Here is a 20,599-nt window from a genome sequence, read left to right as displayed (position 1 = left end):
CTGGGATCCGAGCTGTGGGCTGGGGTCTGGTGTGCCCACATGGAAGGAGGAGTGGGCAGAAGGGCCTGGGGGTGGGAGCTGACCTCGAGCTGGGGCTGCCAGGCCCCTCCTGGGTCCCCAGGGAGGGCTGTGCATGCCCAGCCGTGGGAGCAGCGGTCAGACAGCAAGACGGGGACACCAGCGGTGGGGATTAGGGCCAGCTGCAGCTGTCCTGCAGCTCACAGCGATTTTTATGCTAAGCTTGGACCTGCTCCACACAGGATCCACTGGAGTCTCCCATGAAGTTCCAAATCGCTAACTTCCGCCATCTTCTCCCTCTGTGCTTCAATCCTCCCCCCACCCCAGCCCCCACCCCTTCACCTTCCTGACGGGAGGTGGCTCGTGACTGGACGGCAAAGGAGAGCATCATTGCCTACATCCTGGCAGGGACCTGGCTTTCTCTCTCCATCCTGAGCTTGCTGGGCTCTGGTGGCTCACGCCTGTCATCCTAGCTACTCAGGAGGCTGAGTTCTGAGGACCAGGGTTTGAAGCCAGCCTGGGCAGGAAAGACCGTGAGATTCTTATGGCCAATGAATCACTAAAAAGCCTGAAGAGGAGGTGTGGCTCAAGTGGGAAAGTACCAGCTCTGAATGAAAAAAAAAAGAAAAAAGAAAGAAAAGATTCCCGAGCCTCAGTTTCCCCCTGTATCCAACGAGCAATCACAGGGCTCACAGCTTAGATTGCTGTGAGGTTGATGTGTTTGAAAAGCGGCCGGGGCTCTGCGCGGTGGCTCTGATCCCTTTGTGGGAGCCACGCGGTGCACACCGGGCTGCAGCACGCTCTCTGGTGGTGAGGATAATGTACCCAGTGGACCAGCCGCTGCCTGGGGAGGGGGTTCCCATGTCTCCCGCTCCTTGGAGGTCCGGCTCACGTCCAGGTGTGACCAACGAATGGCCCTTCCCTCCTCCCACCCCTGTGTTGTATCAGAAGGTGTAGGCCCAGCACCCAGGGACAGAACGCCACTTCCTTGAGCAGGATTTGGCATCTACAGTGGGCCTTTGCTGGCACTTCCAGCCAAGAGGGAGGATAGATGTGCGGGGGAGACAAAGGCCTGACTCTCCCGCGGGTGCCAGGAGAGAGGGTATTATCGTTGGGCCCAGGCGCTCTGGCCTGGGACTTGGGGCTGGCACCGTGTGGTTCCATCCCCAGCTCCCGAGTCTGCTGAAAGGGGTGTGCACAGAGGCTGCAGCCATTCTAGTGGGTGCTGGCCCTCTCCACAGCCACTGTGCAGCCAGTGCTGGCTTCAGGTGGGGCTTGACGTGACTGGGGATTGGGGTGCCGCTGCAGAGCTGGGGGCACGTCAGGCTGGGCTCTGTCTCTTTGGAAGGCTCACCTCCCCGCTTGTCTGTCCAGCGTTCAGCACCCCTTTTTGCCCAGTGCCCCAGGACCCAGGCTTCTTTCTCGGGTGAGCCTCCCACATCCCTCCTTTCCCCCCACCGTCCCCTCTTTCCTTTCTAGTCAATAGGGGAGCCACTGGTCTCAGGGTTCAGTCATCCTTACCAAGGGCTGGTAGGCAGGGGTGACCCCCAGGTCATAGTATGGAGGGAGTAGGGGCTCCGGCTGTAATTCTTCTTCCTGCTGTGAAGGCCGCTGGGACTCCAGGTGAAGGATCTAGAAGAGCAGGAGAGAACACTGCACAGACCTCTTTCTCCATGCCGGCTCCGGGCCTCTGGGTGAGGCCCCACACAATGGTGGGGGGGCCCTAATGCATACCCCGAGCCTGCAGCATTGCAGCCTCTGCCTGGAAACAGCCCAGAGCTAGATGCTGCATGGGGGCTCATTGAACGCTCAAAGAACAAACAAACAACATTCCCCCAAACAACAAAAAAATACAAATGGAATAAAGGAGCCAGGCACCGGTGGCTTAAGCTTGCAATCCTAGCTACTCTTGGAAGCCAGCCCAGGCAGGCCCTGAGTTCGAGGCCCAGTACTGGCACAAAATCAAACCAAAACAAAAATGAATGAATGAATGAATGAATGGTAGGAGAAGGGGGCTCTCTCCCTACTCCCCAGGGTTCTAGGTAGGAAGCGTTCCAATTTGGCACCTGGCAGGGTGAAGGCAGGGGAAGGCCAGTATCTGTCCGTGTGGGGTCTGCCCACGGGTGTGCGTCCTCTCCGGGGCTGTCTTCTATTTTATCCCCCCACCCCCAACTTAGACATTCGGTTCTCTGCTGCCCCAGGCCCACCTGGATGTCCACAGGCGCCAGTTGACTCTGCCTGTTGGGAAAAGGCTCCAGCTTCTGGGAGGGAGACAGGTCCATCCTGGAGGAAAAGAGCAAGGGTGAGCTCACCGCATGGTCTCACTCCGTGGGACCCCCTGCCTGTCGCTATGAGAGGCGCCAGGCCTCTGCGGCCAGGGCTAGGGGTGCGGTGGGTTATCCGGATGGTGGGTGAGATGCTGAGGGTGGTCTGTCAGTCTTTCCTGGGTATCTCAGCCCATCCGGTAAAACTCCCAGATTTCTGAGCAATAAAGAAGCTGGCATCCAGGGCCCCGGGAATGAGACCAGGGGTAAAACAGTGGAGATGCAAAACTAAAACCTCACCCATTTCTGTAAATAATATGTAGTGTGATATTTCAAAATGAAAATGAATGCAAAAATCCATGATGAACGGAACGTTTTAACTAAAGACAGGATCGGTAATAGAGGCATGCTGAGCCATACCAGAGCTCAAGGCAAAAGGAAAGAATAAAATCAGACATTCTACTCCTTGCTTTAGTTAAAATGTGCTTTTGTTCATCATGGAGTTCTCTTCACTTTTTTTTTTTAATTAGGAAAAAAATTGTCTCTCATGCCTATAATCTGGAGATCAGAGGATTGAGATTTAAGGCCAGCCTGGGCAGAAAAGTCTGAGAGACTCTTCTTTCCACGATTGTCAGCAAAATGTTGAGCCAGAGGCATGGCTCAAGTGGTAGCCTGCCAACTCAACAAGTTCAAGGCCATGAGTTCAAACCCCCGTACCACCATCACCACCAGGTGGTGGCACATGACTGTAATCCCAGCAATTGGAAGGCTAAAGTGAGGAGGATCACATGAGGCCAGGAGTTCAAGGCCAACTTGGGCAACAGAGCAAGACCTTGCCTCAAAGAATAAAACACAATAAAACATTACTCACAGAAGCCATCTATAAGTAGATGCCATCTCCGCATGGAAGAATGTGAAACAGGGCCTATTATTGAGGTTCTTTGGGCAGCGTTTTGGGACATCTATAACTCATGGATTATAATTGCACATCTACTTCCTCTAGCCGTGGAGGGTATAACACATCTCTGTGCTGGGCTTGAAGTCTTCCCGCCCAAAGTCAGACGCCACTGGCCCGCAGGTGGAAGGGAACCGCACCGCTGAGGGGCCCTGAGTGGCGGGTGCGAGACGTGAGGGAGCTGTGGTCAGAGGCGCAGCCTGGCCGCCACTCACCCGTCGCTGTCCACCGCTAGCTGGCTCTTCTGCTGCTGGCAACACAGGAAGAGGACAGCCAGAGCCACGCCGAGGACGAGCAGAATGGCCACGGCGCCTCCCAGGAGCCTGGCTGTGCTCCCCAGGCCCCCTTGGTGGAGGGGCTTTTCTGGAACAGAGAGAGAGGGTGTGTGTGTGTGCCTGAGAGGGGGAGAGTCAGCCAGGCAGGTCAACAGTGTTCCGAGGACACGCGGGGCAGGAGGGGCTGGCTGGCCCCAGAGCGGACGGAGCCCCGGCGCCCAGGACTCGAACCACAGGCCTGGCTGTGATGTGGGATCTGGGTCACGGAGGTGGGGGGTGAGGGTGGGTGGGGTGGGCAAGCCTCTTCATCCCGTTTCTGGCCCTGCAGGGAAAATCCCCGTTGAGTTCAATTTCCTTCCCCTCCCCACCCAATTAAACAAGCAAATGTGCTAATTGGAGCTTTGCCCTCCTGGCTCTGAAGAGGAAGAGGAGCAGGAAGGGAAGAAGGGAGTGGTGAGTTGGAGGGGAAGGGGGCACCTTGGGGACTCCCAGGTGAAACGAAGTCTCTTCCGTAAGCCCCAGAAGCTGCAGCTTATGAGAGGGAGCTCTGCCTCTTGGTTCCCTGGGAAGGAAGTGGGGGTGGGGAGGGGGGAAGGGGTGGCACCAGGCAAGCTGTTCTAGGTTGGAGCAAGCACTCAACCTCTCTGAGCCTCAGAATGAAAAGGGCCCTGGAAGTTTGGTAGCGTTTGTGGAGCTGATTCTGTCTGGGCTGAGCCCCCATCCATCTCGGGGCCAGGGGCTTACAGGTCTCTGGGCATGGTGTGTAATGCCACGGAGAGTGGGAAGCGCTTTGTGTCCCTCCCTCTGTGGGGCTCCATTCCCCACCTCTGGTCTTTCCAGTGCTCAGGGAGGAAGGACTGAGGAGAGAATCACACACACACACACACACACACACACACACACACACACACACACACACACACACACACACACACACACACACACACACACACTCCTGCCTGCTTCCTCCCTGCCAATGTATTATGTGTAATTAAGCCTGGGGAGGACCTGAATAGAGATGCTAAATTGTAGTTTGCAATACACATCATGTAGCCAATTTTCCTAAAGTGGATTGACAAACACTTGCATCCCCCCCACCACTCCATTTCAATATCATGAAGGAAGGGGCATCTGGCAGGGGCCCCCATATAGCCCATCTCCTTCACTCCTCTGGACAAAGGCTGTGGTCCAGCGTCCCTCCATCTTCCCACAGCCACTGGAACTAACAGACCAAGGGGGGCGGGGGGGGGTGTCTTTTGGAAGGCAGCTCTGGGTAAGAATTACAGGTTCCAGGGCTGGGCGCTCTGTCTCTGTCTCTGTGTGTGTGTGTGTGTGTGTGTGTGTGTGTGTGTGTGTGTGTGTGTGAGAGAGAGGGGGGGGTGGTGGAGGGAGGGAGGGAGGGAGAGAGAGAGAGAGAGGGAGGGAGAGAGGGAGAGAGAGAGAGAGAGAGAGAGAGAGAGAGAGAGAGAGAGAGAGAGAGAGAGAGAGAGAGAGATAGGGACTCAGATGTCCCAACATCAAATCTTTTGTTTCCAGACCTCTTGGGCAAGGAAACTACCTTGGTTAAACAAAACCCTTCTCCCCTTTTCTCTAACCCCTGGCATCTTTGCACGTGCATTTTTCTTCTGTGCCTTCATCCCTCTTGCTCTGCTCCCCGGCCTCCCTCTCTGCCTATAGAGCAGCACCTGTGGCGTCGGGGTAGGCCGCGGTGGGAGTTGCAGGAGATCTAGTGCCTGCCTCTGATCCCGTGAGATTTCCCCAGCAGCTCCTACATCCCAAATAGCACGCATGTCCGGGGCTGCCTCAGTGACTAGGCTGTGGCCACAGCCAGCCAGCCCCTCGGCCTCCAGTCAGCCTGGGCACTTGCAGCTTTTCCTCTTGCTTGGATGGTGCAGAAACACTGTCTTGGGAGGGCCTCTCTCCCTGCCCCCCCTGCCAGGTGATCCAGCCTCCCGGTGTTGTTGAACATGCTTCCCTTCCGGCCTCCTGCACTGCGATGCCTCTCCTCCTCTCTGGGACTCTCCTTTGTCCCTGGACTGTGGGCGCCTCTCTGTGTGACTCGTTTGGCACAGCCATCCTGGGCAGGAAGGGCTTGCCCAGGGTGCTCCGTGAACCTGGCGGCCAGCCCTGGCCACTCCAACCTCACCTTCCACCAGGGGGCGCTCTCACCTAGAGGCCTCAGGCTGTTTTCCTGAACACGACCCAAGGACGTATGTCCCCTTTCTATGGGTCCAGCTGAGGGAGGCTGGCATTTCCAAGGGGCTGAGTGGGTGTGGCCGTGGGGAAGCCTGCAATGCCCTCTCTGGCTTATGAAGTCCAGGGGTTTTTTCCCCCACTATAACCAGTCCTGCGTGGCTGGTCTGCCCCATAGAGCCCACAGGAGGGAGAAGATGAATCAGAACCAAGAGTTGGGGTCTCAGCCCTGCCCTGACTCCGTGCTGCCAGGGGTCCTCTCTCTGGGGCTGACCCCTTACCCCCTCAGGGATGCTGGGTCTACTTGTCAAGGGAAGGCCTTTTGCCTTCCTTAAATTGAAAACAAGAGTATGTGGTAGATTAGCTGGGCACTGGCAGCTCAGGCCTTTAATCCTAACCACTCAGGAGGCTGAGATCTGAGGATTTGGGGTTGAAGCCAGCTCAGGTAGAAAAGTCTGTGAGACTATTATCTCCAGTCAACCAGTAAAAAGCTGAAAGTACAGCTGTGGCTTGTGTGGTAGAGTGCCAGCCTACCTTCAGCAAAAACAAAAACAAAAACAAAAAAAAACAAGTAAGAGACAGAAGTGGCGCTGTGGCTCCAAGTGGTAGAGCACTAGGCTTGAGCTCAGAGGCAGCATCCAGGCCCAGAATTCAAGCTCCATGACCAAGACACACAGACACACAGACACACACACACAGACACACAGACACACACATGCACTCACACACGGAAGAGACAGTGCTTAAGCCCTGAGTTCAAGCCCCACTCCTGGAGCACATGTGCACACACACACACACACACACACACACACACACACACACACACACACACACACACACACACACACACACACAGAAGGAGGAAATGTTAGCCTCCAGTCTGTGGCATGCCAGGCTCTGTGCCAGGGGCCTTGACCGAACTGGGGTCGTTTGGATCTTCATATCACATCTGCAAAGTTAGATAATGCTATTCTTCATGAGCAAACTCAGGCTCAGGAAGGTGAAGTAATTTGCCCAAGGTCCCTCAGCTGACCAGTGGCCCAGGGGATGCTTGGACTCAGGCATGTGTGGCATTGCCTGGCTTGAGTTGGGAGGCTTCGTGGACTCTCACTGGGTACTGCCATCCTCAAATGGTCCCTCTGCAGACACTACAGGGCTACCGAGTCTCCCTGCCCCAAGCGGGGCCCCTGGTTGCTTTGTCTCTGAGCCCCCCCCCTTGACAGCTGTGAGGAGGGGGCCTGGCCAGGGCCCCAGCTGGAGCTCTGGCATGGAGCCCCCAGACGCTCTCTGCTTACACCGTGACCAATCTGTTTCCCCGGGCCTAGTCCACAGCTTTAGCGAAGGCCTTGTCACCTGCAGGCAGCTGGGCTTGGCTGGGCCGGGGCTGGAGCCTGGTGCCCGAGAGAGCTGGGGCTACACCCTGTCTGTGCATGGGCATCACGCCTGTGTGTGTCTCTGTGTGCCTAATTCTGAGAAGGCTCAGCTGTCTAGAGACTGCCACTGCTAGACTTGGGTTTCGGTGACTTTATTTGTACCAGGGCTTGAACTCAGGCAGGGCCTGGCTGCTGTCTGTGCCTTAGCTTATTCACAAGGCTGGTGTTCTGCCACTCGAACAGCAGCTCCACTTTGGGCTTTTATGGTGGCTAATTAAAGAGGCTCACAGATTTTTCTTGCCCGGGCTGATTTCAAACCTTGATCTTTAGATCTCAGCCTCCTGAGTAGCTAAGATTACAGGCCTGCGCCACTGTGCCGGGCTGACTTAGTATGAGGTCTTGCTATGTTGCTGAGGCTGATCGTGAAGTCACGGATCACGTGATCCTCTTGCGGCAGCCTGCATTACAGGCATGCCCCTTGGCTCAAGTTGGCCGATCGAGTCTTTTTTTTTCCCTCACACATCAGTGGGCCTGATCTCCTCCCGACTGCTTCTCTCCCCTGGCGATCATGACAACACCCCTGGGTGTGCCCACCTCAGATTAAGTGAAATCCCCCGTTAGGTAGCACCACAGGCCTGGGTGTGCGGGTGAGGGGGCTGCTAACCAGGGCCAGCTAGGATCCTCGCTCTCCCAGTCACACGACTGCCCAGAGGCCTACCTTCCCAGCCCCCCGGAAATGGGAATCACTTGTACCTGTCACATGACATCAAGGTGGAGGTGAGGGGTGTTAGAGTCCCCGGCACAAAGCCCAAAGCCCTGCCTGTCATCAGTGTTGGTGGTATTCCTGTGTGGGTTTAGGAGGGGGGGAGTCAGGATGTCCCAGTGTGTGTGTGTGTGTGTGTGTGTGTGTGTGTGTGAGAGAGAGAGAGAGAGAGAGAGATTCAGAGGTGCCCTCTTTGGGGAGGGTTGAGGAGCATCTCCCTTTCCACTTTGCTCATGATATACTGTCCATCTGGAATGTTCTCCTCCCCTCCCCCCCCCGGCCCCTTCCCACCTTGAGTTGTCATTAGGTAGGAGGAGGGGGCTCTGAGCGGAGGTCTCCTGGGTCAGGCCCAGCTGGAGGGCGTTAGTGGGATTTCACACACATTCCATCTCCCGTGGGGACCCTGTCCAGCAGGGACCTGACCCCCCAGCCGTCTTAGACAGAGGCGGGGCAGCCAGGGCCGGTTGGGGGAGGGCCCAGGGCCCGGGGAAGCCATTGTTCTGTCACATTTCCATCCCTCACCCTGCCAGGCACCCAGTTTCTCTTACAAGCCGCCACCTTGAGTGATGGAAGTGCCAGGCAGGCGACCCTGGGAAACCCAGGCTGGAAAGGGCTCCGCGCAGAGGGAAGGCTGACAGCGGGCTCCCCAGGGGCTGCTTTGGGGGAGCGGGTGATAGGATACTAAGGTTTGCACTCCAGGTCTCGAAACTGGCTAGGCTGGCGCTCTACCACTTGAGCCGTGTCCCCAGCCTCGTTTGCTTCAGCTTGTTTTTTTTTTTTTTTTTTTTCAAATAGAGTCTTGCCATTTTGGAGGGGGGCGGGCAGAGTGCTGAACTATGATCCTCCTGTGTAGCTGGGATTTCAGATGCATCCCACCATACCCACATTCCTTGTTGAGATGAAGTCTTACTAAGTTTTGGCCCCTGTGGACCTTGAAATATAATCCTCCTGAGCTGTTACCTCCTGAGTAGCTAGGATTACAGGTGTGAGTCTCCAGCACCTCTCAGCTAATCTGGTGGCTTTGAGTGGTTCTAGCTTAGTGGGGTCTTCTATATCCAAGGCATGTCTTCCTGGCCAGTATGGCTAAAACAAAACGGATGGCTGATACCAAGAATAGGTAACAGGGCGGAGCCATGGGAACTCTCCGGTGCCGCTGGTGGAGTCTATGTCAGCCCTACCCCTTCAGCAAACCGCATCTACAGCCCTAATTCTACCCTGGGGTAGGTACGCAACAGGAGTGAGTGGGGTGGGCCCCTGCACCAGTGCTTGTAGCAACTTGATTTATAATTGTCCAAATTGGATACAAGTCATATATTCCTTGCTGACAGCATGAATGTATTGTGGCCCGTTCCCACACCGGATCACACTCAGGGGAGCGTGGTTGTACAATACAGGTGTCCTGTTAAGGTAAAGGCACTAGACACTCAGGTACATGTGATATGCTTCTATTTCTTTGGATTCTAGCATGAGGGTGTGGCTGGTGGAGTTGGGGAGGGTGAGGGAGCCCGCCTTAATCTGAGGGGGGGCGGGACATCTGTATACACACAGCACTGGGCCCTGGAGCTCTGCATACTTCACCATTGGTAAGGCATCACTTAATTAAAAATGTTAAAAAAAAAAAAAAGAGCTTAACAAACTACTAAAACCTTACATGGAATCTTGATTAGTTGAACAGACCCACGTTCAGGCCTGTCCTCTTGCTTTCTGCTTTAAGGAGTTCTGGGACCTTTCTCTCTTTCCTTCCTTCCCTCCCTCCCTTCCTCCTTCCTTCCTTCCTTCCTTCCTCCCTTCCTCCTTCCTTCCTTCCTTCCTTCCTTCCTTCTTTTCTTTCCTTCTTCCCTTCTTCCCTTCCTTCCTTCTTTCTTTCTTCCTTCCTTCTTTCTTTCTTTCTTTCTTTCTTTCTTTCTTTCTTTCTTTCTTTCTTTCTTTCTTTCTTTCTTTCTTTCTTTCTTTCTTTCTTTCTTTCTTTCTTTCTTTCTCTATCTTATTATTTTTCCTGTGCTGTGGGATCAAACTCAGAGCCCCATCCATGCTGGGCAAATGTTCTACCATGGGACCTGGGAGATTTCTGCCCATGCCACTTTGGAGGCTGCACTAGACATCTTTGCTGTGGAGCAAACAGGGCCTCATATCCTTCAGCTGGCCCTAGGCCCCATGCACGAGGGTGGTCCTGCATGGGTTCCCAGCCAGGACCCTGCTCTGAGAGACACACCCCAGCCCCTCCTGTCTCCCTCCACCCAGCTGGGGGGACGTCCAGTGTGCAGATCAGGAAAGAAAAAACCCAAAGAGGGTGGTGGTCTCCACATAACTTGGAAGCACAGAGCTAGAGTCTTACCTAGGATTTGGCAAGTGTCCTAATACCTGATAGCATTTCCCTGGCAGGTTCTGATTCCCTGCCTAGGGCAGATTATGCAGTAGTGAACATTGCAGTAAAGAAAAAATGCTATTCTCACCAAACTTGTCTGAGCACTGGGTCTGTTCCAGGCACTGTGTTGACTATTTGACAAGAAGATTATTTTCTTGTAATCCGTATAGCAACTGCCTGTGGTAGGTGCCATTCTTATCTGCCTTTCTAACAGCGAGTGCGATCTCTGAGGCATCTGTGGCCATCCCAGCAAACTGTTCACATAGATTGAGAAATGAAGCTCTGGGAAGGCAAGCACTTCCCCCGAGGTCCACGCGGCTGGTGAACGTCGGACGTGGGATCGAATCATGGTCAGTCTGACCCTCCAGCCCTGTGTCTTTCCTTTCACACTGCTTCCAGGACATATTGGTGGTGAGCTGATCATGGAAGAGCTTCTGAGGAACTGCAACAGCTCAAATGGTGACCCCAGTCATTGAGATAACACATAGCAAAGACACACAACGATCCCCACACTGGGGGGAAGATAGGCAGTCCAAGTACGAAGGATGTTGATCAATTTAGGCCAAGCACACAAGAAAAGATTCAGAGGTTTACTTGCCTATCGAAACATCCATCAGTCTATCCATCCATCTGTCCATCCACCCACCCACCCACCTGTCCACCACTCACCCACCCACTCACCTACCCCTCCCTCTTTATCCAGGGCTGTAACCACTAGGACTGAGTCCCACTGCCAACCCCACGAAGTCTAAGAGTTGGTTGTGCCAAGGTTAAAGTGTAGCTAGGCCAAGGTTAAAGTGTTCACTCCTGAACGCTCATCCTCTGCAGGTCAGACTAGTTTTCGAAAACAGTATTTTATCTCAACTCCTTTGGAATGAGAGGGAAATGGTAATTCCCCCCACGAACACCTGGAACAACTGGAACTTTCAAAAAATAGATTTGATTTTCTATTTCACAGTGTGGGCCCCTGGAAGGCACAGCGTGCCCTCCCGCACCGTCATCTCTACCAGAGGGTGCATTTGTTATACTGCACGAACTCACCCAGAGGCATCATTACCTCCTGTAGCTCAGAGGTGACTGGGACTGTGCGATGCTGGCTGAGAGCTCATTCGCTCTTGAGATCGTGTTTCCCTACAGCTATTGACCAAGGGGCCAAGACTTGAACTCATCTTCACCTGGCTCCAAAGAGCAGCATCTTGGCAAAGTGGTTTGTTGACCAGTGACCATCCTCCAATAGCTGACGATGTTGCACCAGGCTAGGCTGAGTTATTCTTTTTGGCCTCGCACAGGAGTTCCCCTGCCTGGGCTTTTAGCTCAGCGTCTAATTCTCCCTTTAGGCAGATTCCCAGGAATGGTGGAAACCACGGTGGAAACTTGCTTCCTGAAGCTCACAGGTGAGGCTTCACGATGAGTGTCTCGGGGAGGCCTGGCCCACGGGGGGAGGCCTGCGTCACGCAGGCTCTCATGTCTTGGAGGTGGAGATGAAGATGATTAATGACCGATGATGGCAACAAGAAAGAGCAGAGCTGGCATTTAAGCCTCACGTGGACTCATTCACGGAATCACCGATACCCACAAGAGGCGGAGTTTGTGTCAGGGCCCGCCTCTTCCTCATGATTGACACCTGGATCAGCCCTGACTCCACCCCCGACTTGGCTGCTCATCTTTTAGAATCTTATTAACAAGTCCCAGCCCCGGAGGCTCTGCCCTACTTGCCTGGGTCTGGGGCCTGTTGTTTTCAATCCTCGGGGATCCGGGTGTTATTCTGGGCCAAGTTCTCTGAGCTCAGGGGGTGTCGATGCCCTGACGCTAGCTCTCGAGGCCAGCACAGCCATCCCGGTGCCTTTCCCAGTACTTGGCCATGGAGCCAGACATGACACCGGTATGGTGTGCGTGCGTGTGCACGTGGCTGCAAGGGAGCGGTGGTTGTCCGTGGCTACCTAGGAGCTGGTGGTAGCGATGGGGAGAGCCAGTAGCAGCTGAGAGGAGGACCTAGCCTGGCTGTCTTTAAAGGGAAATAGGGCCTGGGGCCACAGGAGCCAGCACCCAGGAGCCGAGGGCCGGGTGCAGTGTTCCTCCACCCTAGGAGGTTCCCGACCCTCTCCAGATCCCCTCCTTCCTCCTCCTGCCCTGTCTTGCCCTTGAACATGGTTGGCACACACTTTCTAAGGTGGGTTGGGGGCAAATGGCAAGCTTTTTCTGAAGATGTTAGTTCTCCATGTGCTAGACTAATGTAAGGGGCTAAAGTCTCTACCTGGAGTCCATGGAACCTGGAGATCTCCTATACATCCTTCAAGGCCCAGGTGGAAAATGACCTCAAACCCTCCTGAACAAAATTAGCCACTCCTGTCTTGTATTTCCACATGCGGCTCTGCATAGCCTGTGGACAGGATGACACTACCTGTACGTGAAGCTGGGGTCCCTGGGGTCCTTGGGTTACTCAAAGTGTGACCTAGGTGAATGAATGCACGTGAATGAATGAGTCCTTCTACTCACTGAGTTCACCCTCTTTACCATCTTGCAGTCAGGAGCAGGTGGGGTTAAGGGGATGGAGGGAGCAGAGTCAGGGGGTCTCCAGGGAGAGTTCCAGATCTCCAGGTATCTGAGAATGAGGCCTAGCAGTCGGGAAGGGGCAAAGGCAGGCCGCACGGAGGATGGACGTGGCCACTCGGCCACTCGGGCAGGCCACCTCCAGTCAGGCAGTCCGGCTTTGGCTCCTCAGCTCTACTGAGGGCGGGGCGGGGCAGGGCAAGGGCTGGGATTTGGGTAGAAGAAGGAGCTATCACCTAACGAGTAGAAAGTTCTTTCTAAGCCAGACACAATAGAAGTTAAGAGTGGTAGCCGGGCGCCGGTGGCTCATGCCTGTTATCCTCAGGACGCTGAGATCTGAAGACTGCGGTTCGAAGCCAGCCTGGGCTGAAAAGTCTTTATCTCCAACAAATTACTCAGAAAAAGCTGGAAGTGGTGTGTGGCTCAAGCAATACCCTTGAGCACAAAGAAGCTCAGGGACAGCACTCAGGCCCTGACTTTAAGCCCCAGGACTGGCAAAAGAAAAAAAAAAAAAGAAAGAAAACCATCACTGGACTCTGGTATCCTGTGGCCAAGGCCTGGAAGGGGCTGGGCTGGCTTCTCTGGCACAGAGCTCCTCCCAGAGAGGTGGTGCTTGGCCTTCACTGGCTTGCCCTCCTTCAGCACAGCCAGAGAAAGTCTTGGCTAATTTGCCGGAACGCTCTAGTTAAATGCCAATTAGGACGTTCTGTCCACTGCTCTCTTCCAATATATTAATAACGTAATTAAGCATTTATTGCCTGTGCAAATTAAAAATTAACTTAAACAGACAGCCTGAAAAACCAAGGAAGTGACCACTCAAGCAACCTATTTGCATCACATTCGAAGATCGGCATCTGAAGGCTGCCCTGTCCATGGTGGTCCCCCCCGTCCACGGAGAGGGGCCCAGCCAGCTGCCTACAGCTGCCGGCTTCTCCTCTGTGGGACCGTCCTGCCCTAATCCTAGGTGTGGAGGATGTGGCCTGGCCTACACACGGGCAGGACTTTGTGCTCAACAGCTACCGTGGCATCTGTCCCTCCCCCTCTCCCAGGGGTCCTTGGTGTGGGTTTCAGTGAAAAGAGATGCTACTGGCCAGGGGGCCCGGGGTGGGGCAGTCCCCTCACCCCCCACCCCTCCCACCCAGGTCCAATTTGTCCTGCATTCCAGTCCAGGAGATGGGAAGCAGATGGTGCTGGCATGGGGAGGGGGAGGGAAGCAGGGAACGCGGGGATCTTCCCCTCCCCACCCTTAACCGGGCCCTTGGGGAGAGATGGGGCTGTTTGGCTTGGACTGGCAGGAGATGGTCCGGGCAGGATGGATGTGAGGATAAGGCGCCTTTCTCTGGCCTTGGGACTCCACCCGGGCGGGCGGGCTGGCGGGCGTGACCAGCAGGGTGGTTTTCTGTGCCAAGGAACCATGGGAGGAAACCGAGCAGAGCTTCGGGACACCTTGAGAGAGACTACAGGAGAGCAGGGGAGGGGCAGGAAGCAAGATCTGGGGACAAAGGACAATGCCGCTGAACAGTAATATTTATTGAAATAAATTCCAGGAAAGGAAACAGGATGCTCCCCCCCCCCCGCCCCCGCTGCTGTTGGTGAAGATAGCGTTGTCTGTTTTTGCTTTTTGGTGGTTTTTATTGTTTTTGTTTTGTCTTGTTTGTTTACCTGTATTTAAGAGGAAGGGCACAGAGGGGCATAGAAATGGAGGGACAAAGGGTGACCAAATGCAGCTGTGACACTCAGTAGACACTATGTTGAAAATGCACTGCACAACTGTGGCAGGGGAGAGGGAAAAACTGGCAAAGAGTAAAGGGGTGACACTGCCCAAAAGAAATATACTCTTTACCTGACGTATAAAATAGGAGCCCCTCCACACATCACCCCAATTTAGAAAAAGATGTGTGTGCAGTGGAGGCCTCTCTCTGGCTATGCTCAGCCTCCTTTCTTGTTTTTGGTTTTGTGCTGGTATTAGGGCTTGAACGAAGGTCCTCACACTCTTGCTTGGCCTTTTCTACTCAAGGGTGGCTTTCTACTACTTGAGCTACACCTCCACTTGGGCTTTTGGCTGGTTAATTGGAGATAAGAGTCTCCTGGATTTTTCTGCCCAGGTTGGTTTTGGACCACAATTCCTTCTCGGATCTCAGCCTCTCGAGTATTTAGGATTGCAGGAGTGAGTCACTGGTGTCAGGGTCAGACCGCCTTTCCCCGAGGGGTCCTACATCAGCCCCGGTCCATCCACAGCCCACAGTCTTCCCATTCATTGGGACATTTGTCCACAGCCGTCTCCAGCTTTATTCCCCCACCCCTACCTCGGTAATAAGAGGCAGTTGGGTTTGTTTTAAACATTTTATTTATAAAAAAGTACATTTTTTTTCCTCAGTACATTTTTCAACCCATCATTTTTTTTTCTTTTATACAAGTAAAAGGGGGGTGTGGCAAACACCCCGGGATCAGAACCAGGAGAATGTGCGGGGCCGTCCCCAGGACCACAGACAAAAATGGTGACATAGAAATTGAAGCAAATCACACTTGGTGATGAGGGTGGCAGCTTCTCCTGGATTTTGTTTCCATTTATACAAAAGAGAGAGAGAGAGAGAGAGAGAGAGAGAGAGAGAGAGAGAGAGAGAGAGAGAGAGAGAGAGAGATCCAACTTTTCTGGCCAACAAGCCTGATCCTCACAGCAGCAGCCAGGCCTGCAGCCCTCCCCTTGTGGGCAACTCTGGTCCCAGGGTGACTTTAGCCACCTGCCCTCACTAGGAGCGGGTTTTTGTTGGCAGTCAGGCTTGGAGGTCTCCAGCTCAACCCCTCAAGGCCTGGAAGCACCCCCCCTCCTCCAGGAGAGGAAACACCGATGTCTGCTGGGCTCAGGTGAGCCGCCACATCCACCTGACATGAGTCCTGATTCTCCTGCCTTGGTGGCAGTAAGTTATTGCACCAGTGACTGGGGCCCGTGGGGGGACAGCTGGCCAATCTGCCCCGGAACCAAGCACTAGGAAACCATTGCTTCCCCTGAACGGCGCTCCGCAGGATGCACCCATTCTTCTGCTGCGTCTGCACTGACTGTCCGTCTGGCCGTGTGTGTGTGTGTGTGTGTGTAAGTGTGCGTGCACATGCACACGTGTCTGTGCCTGCAGGAGGTGAGTGTGCCCATGTGCGCGTGTGCTGAGCTTGTGTTCACTGATTCCGTGCTGCTGCCTTTCAGCTCCTTCTGGCAAAAGGGGACACAGAGGGTTGTCGCACACTAGAACAATATCAAAATCCGTAGGGAACCGGGGGCCGGGGGCCGTGGGGGGCGGCCGGGGCAGGGAGGGCCACGAGAGGCAGGATGACAGCTGGGGAGGCCTTGGCACGGTAAACACCAGGTTTATTTTATTTCCAGCGAAGCGGAAGCTCAGCTCATGCTGGGGGCATGAAGAAGCAAAATGTCCTCATCTTTCTGCTGGGCTGGCCCTCCCTCCGGCAGCTGGCTGTGTCCACCACTGTCCCAGGGACACAGGGCACAGGAACCCCCAGCTCCCTCGGCCCGAGCGCTAACCCGTGCCTCTGGGCCCATTCTCACCCCAAGGCAGCAGCTGCCCGGTGAGCAGGCAGGGGCTGGGCTCTCAGCCCCTGCTGCAAGGACCCCATCATTTGTGCTTTGCTTGTGGGGGGTATGGAGATGTTTTATGGGGGACTCAGTGCTTTGGCTGGGCCCAGGGCCTCTTCAGTCTACCACAGAGGGGCGGGGCGGGGGGGGGGTGACTGGTCCCACAGGGATAGGGACGGCCTCTACCAGGCAGACCCCCGGGCTTGCCTCCTGGGGAGGAGGAGACAGAGCAGTGGGACCCGTGTGGCATGAGGAGGAAGGAGGGCAGTAAGGTGGCGTGGGAAGGGACCTTGGCCCTAGGGGACGCTAACACTGCTGAGGAAAACAGCCCAGCTCTTCCACTTCCCTCCGCCTTGTGGCTAAAAATCCTTGAATTTTCCCTCCCAATCCTGCCCCATCCAGTGCCTCCAATGCCAAGAGGGGAGAGCCGCGCCCGGGCTGGCATGGCTTCAGACTTCTGCTACATGGCTACTGGGCGGCCTGGGCTGGGGCTCCGGCAGCGAGGGCCAGCGGGGTGGCCAGGGCAGAGATGGAGCTTCTGGCTGGGGGTGGGGGTGGGGATTCAATAGCAGCACCTGGGCGGGGAAGAGGCTGGGGGCTGGAGGTTCCCTTGGGAAGCCTATGGCAGGGTGGTGAGTGCCCCTGGGGCACAGAGTGGTCTGCCTCCTCTTCCCCCAACATCTTCCGTTCCACAGTACACAGCACCCTGGGCTGTTAGCCGAGATTGTGATGGGCAGGCCGAGGGCCCTCCGAGCCTGCCCGTCCATCCCAGGGGATGGGCATGCCCATGTCGAGTGCGGGGAACCTGGGAGGGGAGGCAGGTGAAGAAACTGAGGCACTTTGAGCTGGGGGACAGAGAGGGCTGGGAGAGGCCAGCACCCGTGCAAGCAAGGGAAGCCTAGCCCTGGACGGCCGAGAGGAACCTGAAGTCCCACTGAGGAGAGAATCTGAACTCAGCGCAGGTCTCTCCCGCCCAGCCCGGGCGCCAGGGGCTGCTGAGCAGGGAAGGGAGAGTGGACCAGCAGCAGTCTCCTGGCCGCTCCTGGCTCTGCACTGGCCCTGGGCCTGCGGCGAGGCCTTCCTGTCCTCCCCAGTCTACCCAGCCGTCCTCGAAGCTTCTCCCACAAGGCTTCCTTCTCCACAGAAATCCTTGGCCTCCACCTCTTGGACGGAATTCCCTTCGGAGACCCCAGCCCTGAATTGCCAAGAGAATTAAGTGTTGCTGGCAGTTGATAGGTAAGAGAGGAATCTGAGAAACTTCTATACTATAGGGAGAGGTTGGGGCCATCCTGCAATCCTAGAGTGGCGGCAGCTGGAAGGCTCATCCTAGCTGTCCCTAGAAACTTGCAGATGAGGATTCATCTGGAGAGGGGGAGAGGCAAAGCAGGAGGGGTGGGCCCTGGGCAGCGTCCAGCCTGGGCAGGGTGCAGGAGCCCTGGGAGATTGGGGCAGGCCGAGTGGCGTGGACATGTCCCCCCTGTGCATGTGTGGGCAGAGGTGTTCAGGAAGGAGGGGTGAGTCCCCCCGGAGTGTGTCTCCCGGTGTGAGGAGCACACCCTGGGGGCACAGGGAGGGGCGCACCAGAGCTGGGTCAGCTTGACTCCGTAGGCCAAGGAGAAAATAAAAAAGGTAAGACCGCCCTCACCGAGAAAACATACCACCCAAGGCCCTGGGTAGGAACACTTGACAAGACTCCTCTGCGGGGCTGTGGGACGCCTCCCTACCCCTGTCTCTTCGGTGTGCTGGGTGTCTAGACCAGGTCCCAACCCCCTGGCTGTGTCAGCTTACGGTGGGGTGTTGGGTTTCTTCTGTCTGGAAAGAGGAGCAGCATCCAGGAGTGAGGGGTGTGTGTGTGTGGGGGGGCTCTTCCTCTTGGAGCCCCGTTAGCCCTGCACCCCCAATGAAGAGAATACGAACAAATTTCCAGTGTTAGGGGGTGGGGGCAGGGCAGGCTCCCCAAATCCTGGAGGGAGGCCCAGGTACACAAGACAAGAACGGGGCTCCCTACACAGTGGGTAGCGGGTGGGGTTGTTAAAGGAAAGATACAGCAACACCAAAGCCACAGTGAACACAACACCACGGGGAAGGGCTGGGAGAGGGAGGAAAGAAAAAACAAAGCCAAGGCGGGTCTGCCCTGGGCTCCCCTGGCTCCCCAGGGTGGAGGCTGGCTTTGGACAGAGGGGCGGGGGAGTCTCTGTGGAGCTCCTGGGGGAGCGGGCAGTAGGGGGTGGACAGGGGGCGTGCGGGTAGGGGCGGGGAGAAGTGGGCACAGACAGAGGCTCCACAAATGGGGGGGTAGGGGCTACACGTACCACTCCTTCTTAGAAATGAAAGACCCGTCGTTCTGAGAAACCATGTTCTCAGCCAAGTCCAGCTGCTCGGGGTCGTACTGGTAGCCCAGAGTCCGGTCCCCATAGCTGTCCTGTCGGGCCTCGGCTTCGTCCACAGTGAAGTAGGGCCGCTTAGCATCCTCGTCGTACTTAGGGTGGGGGGCGCCCACCTTGCGCTCGCCCCCTCCGCCGCCCTCCTCCTCGTCTTCCTCCTCGTAGCTGCTCCCGCCCAGCGGGCCGGCCTTCTTCTCGTCGTCCGAGTCGTCGGGGTACTGCAGGTTCTGCGCCATGGGCGGGTGGTGCTGAGGGATGCCTGCCTTGCTGTAGCCGTTGCCGTACACGTGCTTCTTGGTGCTGTAGTCACCCTTGAAGGTGTGTCGGCGCCGACGCAGGGACACCACGATCCCGCCGACCACAATCAGCACCAGCAGGACGCTCCCCGCCACGCCCCCAATGATGGCCGTGGGCACCGGCCCCGCACGCAGCCCATGCTCAGGAGGAGATTGGGTATAGGGGAATTCTGGGTGAGGAAAAGAGATTGCGGGGGAGAGTGTCAGCATCAGCTCTTCGGGAATCAGCGGGGGGGGGGGGGGGGGGGAAGGGGAAGGAAAGGCCAGGGTGTGGTCCAGGGCTAGGGATAGGATGTCTGCACCCCAGGCTCAAGCAGCTCTGCTTCCAGAAAACCCTGGGCACCCGCCCTCCTGAAGCTCAACCGAGGTAGGCGAAGGGAGAGGCACCCACAGGCTCTGCCACCATGTCTGTTCTTGGAGGGCGGCCGTGCACTCGACCCATGCGCTGGGGCAGACAGGCACACGGTCCCCGGACCGTAACACCAGGCACCACTCGCTGTCGCAGCCATGCCAGGCAGACTGTTACTCATTTCTAGTTGATTCACGCAGCAGATGAGGCGTACGGAGGTTAGATAACTTGCTCAAGGCCACCCAATGGATGATGCAACCGTGATTGCAATAAAGCCTGTGCAATGTCACCAATGTCCCTTTGCTGGACACCTAAAGGTCACTGTACCCCAACACTATGGCCTTGAGACTCAAAGCTCAGACGAGACTAGGAGATCCATGACTAATCTAATCTGCTCCCCAGGACACAGGAAAATGAGTTCCCCAGTTTTGGCTCAGTAGATGCCAAATTTTGGCTGACTGTGAGTGCCAATCAGCTGCTTAAGGTGCCAGAAACCAGGGCTGGGGCTCTTGGCTATGGTCTGGGCCTGCAGGGCACGGTGGGGGCGTGGTGGTGCTGCCCGCCTGGGCTGCAGGCATGAGACACGCAGCATGGCAGGTGGCAGGCTCACAGCGGGGCTGAGCACAAAGGGGAAGTGCAGGCACGAGCATGCACTGAAGACTTGCGTCTCCGAGGCTGCACATGCGCATGGGCTGCAGCCTGCCCTGGTGTGAGGAATGCGCTGGTTTGGCTATGTGTACGCTGAGGACAGAGCAGAAACAAAAAAGCAGGCAATGGAATGAATGGAAACGAAGAAGCTGGGCACCAGTGGCTCAGGCCTGTAATCCTAGCTACTCAAGAAGTCTGAGACGGTAGGAAGGAGGTTCAAAGGCAGACTTGGCAGGAAAATCTGTGAGACTAATCTCCAGCAAAAAGCCAGAAGGTGTGGTCTCTAAGGTGTGGTCAAGCGCCAGCCTTGAGTGAAAAAGTTAAGCAAGAGCACAAGGTCCTGAGTTAAAGCCCCAGTAACAGCATTAAAAAAAAAAAAAAAAAAAGGAAAGGAAAAGAAAAGGAAGAGGAAAGGAAGAGCGTGGATGGGAGAGGCTGGGCTGGTGGCTTTTGCATCAGCAAGCCATAGTATTGTGGAGCTCTGGGCCATGCATGCTGCTCCTTCCTTTTGCTTCTAGAGCCTCGGGGGTGGGGAGGTCAAACCAAGCCACACTAGGCAGAGGCCAAGAGGTCCCAGGTCGAG

General features: G+C 55.8%; 1 protein-coding gene across 2 annotated transcripts in view; it reads right to left on the bottom strand.

Annotated features, from left to right (window-relative positions):
• Positions 1–1,518: 1,518 nt before the first annotated feature.
• The window catches only part of LOC138821254 (nectin-1), a 70,586-nt gene continuing 51,505 nt past the window's right edge, over positions 1,519–20,599 (bottom strand). The window contains exons 6-8 of one of the 2 annotated variants that reach the window (XM_070013391.1): positions 3,453–3,600; positions 2,226–2,301; positions 1,519–1,650 (exon numbers count right to left, since the gene is read on the bottom strand). In XM_070013391.1, the coding sequence (XP_069869492.1) occupies positions 1,519–1,650; positions 2,226–2,301; positions 3,453–3,600 (356 nt within the window). Of the gene's footprint in view, positions 1,651–2,225; positions 2,302–3,452; positions 3,601–15,330; positions 19,190–20,599 lie in introns of those variants that run through there. The other variant, XM_070013390.1, reaches the window with a different exon arrangement.

The sequence above is a fragment of the Dipodomys merriami genome, unplaced genomic scaffold, assembly GCF_024711535.1.
Source record: "Dipodomys merriami isolate MVZ:Mamm:240054 unplaced genomic scaffold, mDipMer1.0.p SCAF_900, whole genome shotgun sequence".
NCBI lineage: Eukaryota > Metazoa > Chordata > Mammalia > Rodentia > Heteromyidae > Dipodomys > Dipodomys merriami.
This window is presented reverse-complemented; position numbering and strand designations above follow the sequence as displayed.